At 39.4% G+C, this 7641-nt stretch overlaps 1 protein-coding gene across 1 annotated transcript; it reads left to right on the forward strand.

Moving 5' to 3' along the window:
- The first annotated feature begins 664 nt into the window (after positions 1 to 664).
- necap2 (NECAP endocytosis associated 2) lies at positions 665 to 6420 on the forward strand. The gene is made up of 8 exons (XM_063474095.1): positions 665 to 802; positions 1649 to 1749; positions 3640 to 3744; positions 3978 to 4059; positions 4515 to 4623; positions 5035 to 5179; positions 5282 to 5366; positions 5495 to 6420. The coding sequence occupies exons 1-8, from the start codon at positions 708 to 710 to the stop codon at positions 5538 to 5540; spliced, it is 768 nt and encodes a 255-aa protein (XP_063330165.1). The 5' UTR covers positions 665 to 707; the 3' UTR covers positions 5541 to 6420.
- The last annotated feature ends 1221 nt before the right edge of the window (positions 6421 to 7641 follow it).

A 7641-nucleotide genomic window follows, 5' to 3' on the forward strand; every position in this document is an offset into this window, starting at 1 on the left:
CAGATCCATGATCTGTTTATAACTATCCACTGCATCCTGTGAACTTTCGGGAAAACATGCAACAAACGTGACTTTTTCTGCTCTAGCCTTTCACCCTCAATGGAAAAACAACCCAGATGAAAATAATTTGCTACTATGACTGTCCCCATGGTGACAAACGAATCTAATCTAATATTAGAGGGAATGCAGGAAAATTTGCTTAACACTTCAAAGATTGGGTCACCAGTTTGTCTTCAAACAATCACTGAAAAAAGTTTAGTTTGCTGTAATATTTCCCATTTGTACTGGGCATGAAGAGATGAAAATGATTTTTAGGACAAACCTCACATAATGCATATTTTGTGTTATTTAGTACTGTGTAGTAATGTATCAGGAAGGAAATACATGAATTCACTGGCTTCTAATACATTTCGCACAGTAAGAAGGATTGAAATACGATATGTATCATTTTTTATAAGAGGAGAATAATTTCAGTGTTCTTATGGAAAACTTCCTGTTCTTTCTCTATTTATATACATTATACTGTTCTTTCTAGGTTATTGTAAGTTCTAATTGACAGACCGTGACGTACTCTTTAGGCTTATACATCCTGGCCGGAGGTGGCGCTGTTAGGGTCCGGTTAGCCTGGTTCAGCAGGACAGAGCCGAGCAGGCGAAGGGTCCATTGAAAGTCGGAAGTTGGTTTTTGGGTTAGTGAAACTTGACAAGATGGCAGAAGACAACAGCTACGAGTCAATGCTCTGTGTAAAGCCAGAGGTCCATGTTTACCGGATCCCGCCGCGGGCCTCTAACCGCGGATATCGGTACGTGCTAATGTTTTTAACTGACGAGAGCAGCCAGACTTTTGATAGCGGGCTAATTTTGCAGATATGCGCCCATTATCGGACGGCAAGTTTGTCAGGATAGTTTGTTAGGTTTTTGTCATTCGATTACTGGTTTTACGGGTAGCCAATATATACTTTTAATAAATGTCATTGTGGCCAATATTTTGATAATTAGATGGACATTTCCGAGACAAATGAGTGTCGGCAAGTAAACTGGTGAACTTAGCTATTTCGAAACAGCACTTCGCAGCTGTATCAGCTCACGGAAATGGGACTTCAACATCCTGTCGTCTTACCTGCGACTTGCACCTGTTGGCGTTTAAAAGCTTACTTCACACGTCGATGACACGCAGATGTCACGCTGTAGCTTAGGTCTGATTGGCCGGCCAAAATGTTGATTTTAAGTATCTGTCCGATAATAGATGCAGATGCTCAACTTTAACGCTAGTAGAAAATTATTCTTGTTTTTAGTGTCTTAGTTTGAAATGTGTCGTTTGTTTTAGTGGAGTCACGTCTTTGCTCCTAAACAATTTGTTGGAAACGTCTTCTTACAAGAGGGAAAATCACACATTAAGTTATTTTCTCAGTTAATTAGTTGTATAACTACACCGTTTTAATGCCGTAGACACAACAGTTAACAACTACATTTTAATGGCTTTAACATCTGTGAGAGTAGATGGAGCTCATGTCTCATTTTAGTCTGACTTGAAGCTTTCATTTCCCTTCCTCCTCCATCAAAAGTAGCAGCGGGCAGTGACTGGGTCAGCTGTTTTCATAGAGGATTACACCACTTTCACAAGTAGATATGTTTCCTGTTTTTTCTAGTGCTGCAGACTGGAAGTTGGATGAACCTGCGTGGAGTGGAAGGATGAAAATAACTGCCAAAGGAAAGATGGCCTACATTAAGTTAGAGGATAAAAATACAGGTGGGCAGAAAAAGGACTGCTTTAATTAGTGAGTTAGAAAGAAGACTAAGAAGGAAAAAAAATTGGTAGTAAACCCCAAACTAGACTGTAGTAACTAGTTAACAGTTAGGTTTGTGTCTTCATAGTTGTGTCTTACAATCCGTTGATGGTTTAAATATATGGTTCAAAACCAGTATTTAAAGTGGGATTTGGCAAAGGGGATCTGGTAAAGTGTAACAGCATGATTCACCTAGAAAGGAGTCTCATAGTCACTATAGTTTTCTATGCTGAGGTCCTGTAGGTTTGTTTTCATTGCCAACAGGCTGTGATTAGCTGACCTGTCCTGCTTTGGCTCTGACGTCTTCTGCTCTTAGTGGATTTAGCCAACTGCATTTGACGATATACACTTGTGGTCACAAGTTCACGTACATCATGAGTGCTAATATCATGGTAACCTGGGGCATTTAATGATTTCTTTGAACTGTTCGTGTTCCAGGGTGGAATGATTACACAGTATACATCCTTAATTACTTTTAAAAAAACAACCTTAGGATGTGCAAGCTTGAATATAATTAGAATTCTTTTAAATATGTACATGCACCCCTACTAATAGGCTTGACCTCGGAGCTTTGGGAAAATCATTCCAGAAGCTTAATGTTAGCCTGCTTTACCAATTCCAAAACCAGTTTTGATGTGTGTTTGGGAACATTGTCCTTTTGGAACACCCAACTATGTTCAAGTTTCGACCCTCCGGAAAGAAGGGTGGAAACTTGATCTGATCTGAAGTGATCCAAGATAAAGTTGAAGAATTTGGAGGTAGTCCTGAGACTTTTAAGGTAGTCCTTAAAAGTCTCAGCTTTACTCCTCTAAACATAACTCTTGTCATTGTGGCCAAACAGCTCAGTCTTTATCTCATCTGACCCCAAAACTTTTCTCCAGAAGGCATTTTACTTGTCCGTGTGAGGAGCTGCAAATTTCAGTTGAGTTTGAAAGTGCTGATTTTGGAGCAGGGGCTTCTTTCTTGGTCGGCGCCCTCTCCGTGGTGATGTAAAACTGGTTTCACTATGGACAGCGATGCTGGTGTTCCAGCAGATGTCAGTTCATGGTACGTTTGAACATTGGGGCTTTCTGGGTTTTTCCTGAACATCCTCACCAATTTCCTCTCATCTGAGGGTGAAAGTTTGGATCTTCTTCCAGTCCTTGGCAAAGTGGTGACACATCCAAAAAACTATTCAATTGCACTTGCATACAGTTGTTTAGTAGAGACCTTCCCAATGTGTGTAAATTTAGAATCCTCACATCTTTGCTGAGTTCTTTGGACTTTCCCATTATTCTGAGTATTGGTCAATACAATGAGTCTATAAAGGTTTATGTTGTACAATCATTGCTGCCTGGAAATGGAACAAGTCAAACAAACCATTAAAAGCCATAATTACTGTGATGTTCATGGCCACAATGAGTGTGTGTGCAACCTTCTGACCATAGCTGTGTGAACAGATGTTACTGACTATCACGGTTGCTTTGCGACCTGTAGCCAATGAGTGTCAAAAATGCAAAGGAGTAGGTCCTGTTATTCAGAACTAGCTTGTGTCTTTGAACTATTTTACTTAGATCACCTTTGTCTTTGTTGCGCACTGAGATATAAAGCTGCACGTATAGAACCACAAATTACATCCAGCAAAAATAATTTAAAGGGTTTTGGGAATACATTAAAACATTTTGCAGTTTCAGTGACTGTTACCAGGTCAACCTTTTACATTACAGCATGACATATTGTTACAGGGTTATCAAAGCTCCTTTTCAGAAACCTTGCTGTCTTGTTTTGTTTTATTCAGTCATCTCAACTTGACAGCTTGTTGGTAACAGAAAATAACCCTGGGGCTTTGTTTGGTGTAAATTTGCTCTTTGCAGGAGAGCTGTTTGCACAAGCTCCAGTCGAACAGTATCCAGGTTGTGTCGTGGAAGCAGTAACAGACTCCAGCAGGTATTTTGTGATCCGGATAGAGGATGGCAACGGTAAGACAAAGTATTTGGAACGGCATCTTTTGTTTCATTAAGGGCATGCTCCACATTTTGTTGAGCTTGACTTAATCTCAGTATTTGTTTTGTACAACTTAACTTTTGTAATCTCATAGTCCCAGTTTCCTGTAAACTGTGTGCACTGTAGTATGTGCGTTGTGATTTATAGATGTAAGGTTGAACCCGTGTGAACTAACTGTATAAATATCCTTTTTTTTCCCCCCTTAAAGGACGTCATGCTTTTATTGGTCTGGGTTTTGCTGATCGTGGAGACTCATTTGACTTTAATGTCGCTTTACAAGACCATTTTAAGTAAGTCGCCATCTATTTTGTTAGCTTTTTATTTTAATTTTATTATCCAGTTTGGGCCAAGCTTTAGGTTTATTTGAGTCTAGAATGTTTTGTTGAGTTCCCACATCATCACCCCTCTACTGCCGTGCTTCACAGTTCAACTGAGGTGTTTGATCTGTTGCGTTTGGGGGTTTTTGCCACACAGCTCCACTTGTGTCTCTTATTTCCAGCAGACATTGTTCCAGAGGTATTGGGGTTTGTTTAGATGCAACTGTACAACCCCAAGCTGTGTTACTAAGTTCTTTTTAAAGGGAAGAGTCTTTCTGACATATCTGACATTTTAACCCTTTTTGACTGAAATGGTTCAAATGTAACTTGAAGTTAAGCATCTTAAGTTCTGGTCTAATTTTTGCTTATGTGTATCAATAACCAGATTGATTTAGCAATAATAATTGTTCTGCTTTCAATTTTTAAAGGTGGGTCAAACAAGAAGGTGAGCTCGCAAAACTGGAAGCTTCTCAGAGCGCAGCACCTAAACTGGACCTGAGCTTCAAAGAGGGACAGACCATCAAAATCAGCATCGGGGTGAGCACACAGCGGAACATTACAGAATTAATGATGACACGACAGGTTTCCCAGAGATTTAAAAAAGTTACATTCATTAATGTAAACGAGTATCAAACCTCAGCTAATGCCTCAGCATTCAAACAGGCTTTTAAAGCACTGTAGGGGAAAAAGTCAGATTTGTCAGATTTCAGATTAGTTTCTAGATTATTTCCAGTCTTTAGAAATCAAAGCTGCTCAATTAAATGAAAAATCATAAACTTGATTATTTAACTCTGTGTATTTTAAGAAAAATAGTACTTGTTGTACCTCACAGACTTCCGTGTTTCCAAACAGATAAAACGGTTTTACTACTTTTGTTAATCAAAGTTTGAACCTTGCACAACTGAGTGCCTAAGATGTCAAATACTTAAAAAGACGACTCTGTTACAGAACATCAAGAAGAAGGACGCAGGTGGTGCCAAACCACGGCCCATGGCTGGTGGCCTGCTCCCTCCTCCACCTGGAGCAAAGGCTGGAGGTATCCTGCCACCTCCGGGAGGAGCACAGACAGTCCCGCTTGCACAGGCGAACACCGGTGATCACGATGCTTCTCAACCGCAGCAGCTTTTTACACAAATACGTGCTAACCGTAACGATGCTTATACCGACACGGATTTCTTTTTGTCTCCAAATCCAGCTCCTCTTCTAGACTTCGGCTCGCCCGTCCCTGCACCCCAGCCCAGCTCCGACGTGTGGGGAGATTTCACATCCGCGGGTTCCAAGTAAGACATCACCTACACCTCTGTGTGCCTCAGCGTTACATCCATCCATCTTTGTTTGATTTTCTTTATTTTATTTCTGTGTGTGTTCATCAATCTCCCATCCTTTACCCCACCCCTCTCATCCACAGCTCCAGTACAGATGCTGTCAAGTCAGGATGGGTGCAGTTTAGTTGAGCTGTAAGAAAACGTGCAGACACTCAGGTTCCAAACATTCCACGGACAGGACGATTGTGGTGAACGATTTATAATCTTTCAAAAAAGAAAGTAAGAGGGGAACTGTTAGGAGACTCATTTGCTGCACTTACTCTCACTCCCTCTGACAGCACACTCTGGAAGAACAAACGTTAAAATGTGTATATTTTTACAATCTCCTGTTTCCCCACACTCTGCTATGCAGTAGGATCGATATTTTTAAATAGACGGGTAACCACTGAAGTGTAAATGAAGTGTCCGAAAAGGCCGTCTCTTCACACTAACTTGATCAGCTGTTTCTCTATAGCTTTAAATCAGATGCTCCCATGTTTTCATCTTCAATCTGTCTATAATTATGAGTAGATTTGATTGTGCCTACGTGCTCTTGCGCTGTCCTTTAATGGTCTGATTTCACCAGCACCGTTTAGCTTAAGGTTTTTTGTTTTTTGGTGGACATTTGAGAAAATAGTTGGAATGTCCATGTTTTGTTTAGCTGTTTACAAAAATATGTGTTGTTTTTCTGCTTATAGCTACTCCCATCTTTCTGATTCTTCTTTTAGTACACCTGTTGAAGCTTTATTGATCATTTATAATTAGTTTTACATTAACTTTCCTACCCCCTCATAATTTTTTTAATCATATGTCAGGGGAAAAAAAGTCATTTCTGTCTGTCGTTCAAAGCGTCAACGTGTCTTGTTGGTGTGTTTGTCCTCCGTGTGTCTTTGCCTCACGTTTTAAATTGTGCCTTTTACCCAGCTGAAACTTCCTTACCCCTGTTGGCAATTGCATCGACTGTTTGATTAAGTGCCTTCCTGAAAAAAGTATATTGTATAAAATATAAACCTATGTCTTCTTGTAAATAAACTATATATATTTCAGTGGTGTTGAGTTTTTGATTTTAAATAGGAAGGTTGGTGGTTCAGTCTCTGGCTGCTCCAGTCTCAGAGCCTGTGAATGACACATGCTGTATAAAGTGTTTTGGGTAAACAGGTAGAGTAGAAAGGTGCTTTATCGATGAAGTCGAGACCACTGTCAGGGTTAGGGATAGTTGTATAATTTTCAAGATCTACAATCAAGAAGCGCTTTCATGTATGTAAACAGAGGATTTACATTAAGCTCCAAACCACTGTTTACACTCGACAGCAGGAAGGACAGATAAGACTTTACCAGAAAACGCATAAAAGAGCCCGCACAGTGCTGAAAATGGATAAATCACTAGATGGATGAAGCCAAGATTAACTTGTGTCAGAATGACGGGAAGGAAAAAAAAACATGGACCAGACTTTACAGACACCAGACTGAAACGGATTCAGCTGAAAAACATTTAGACTTTAGACGTTTCCTGTGAAGTAAGTGTGATCGGGATTTATTTACTAGACTACAGGTGTCTAATATCAGGACTGATTGGTTTTTCTAACGAAGTCAGAATAATGGTTTTGCTTCTTTCTGCCATTGTAACAAGAATGGGGGGTGTCTCACAATTTCAATTTCATAACTCGTAATAAAATAAAGATCCTGAAGATTCACCTTGTATGCGTTTTAAATTTCTCCCTGAAGTACCTAACAACGACCAACCTTTATTCATCACATACACAATCATACAGAATAAAACATGCAGTGAAATCCTTGCGTCCGAAAGGACAGGCTGCAGACATGACCGCGCCATCTCAGGGGTTGGTTTTAGCATGGGGGGCTAGCCAGGACCCTTACTGGATTCCACCGGCAGGCAGGAATCGAACTTGCAACTCCTGCTCCAAAGGTGTGCAGTAACTACGCTATCCAGCTGCTTGTTATTTTATATGTATTTATTTTTGTTATTAAATAGTAGATGAATGGATGGATTGGATGTTAGATATTATTTTGATGCTTTTAAAAGATAAATATCTCTCATTTTGTTTACTGAAATGGTTTTTAAAATATTTTATTTAAATAATATATTGTTTTTATTAAATATATGGCAAAATGGATATGATTGGATGTTAGATATTAAAAATGTGAACTTAAAAAGTAAATGTCTTATTATTTTGTTCATTTAAGATGATTATTTAAGAGAGGTTATTTAAAAATATTAATTTTATTCATT

This window comes from Pelmatolapia mariae, linkage group LG5 (genome assembly GCF_036321145.2).
Source record: "Pelmatolapia mariae isolate MD_Pm_ZW linkage group LG5, Pm_UMD_F_2, whole genome shotgun sequence".
Taxonomy (NCBI): Eukaryota; Metazoa; Chordata; class Actinopteri; order Cichliformes; family Cichlidae; genus Pelmatolapia; species Pelmatolapia mariae.

What these genes read in the sequence shown, in the direction of transcription:
- necap2 (XM_063474095.1), top strand. Translation starts at nt 708, where the DNA reads ATGGCAGAAGACAACAGCTACGAGTCAATGCTCTGTGTAAAGCCAGAG. An exon ending in CCATCAAAATCAGCATCGGG is followed by an intron (nt 4,624 to 5,034) that starts GTGAGCACACAG and finishes ACTCTGTTACAG; the next exon opens with AACATCAAGAAGAAGGACGC. An exon ending in GCTTGCACAGGCGAACACCG is followed by an intron (nt 5,180 to 5,281) that starts GTGATCACGATG and finishes CTCCAAATCCAG; the next exon opens with CTCCTCTTCTAGACTTCGGC.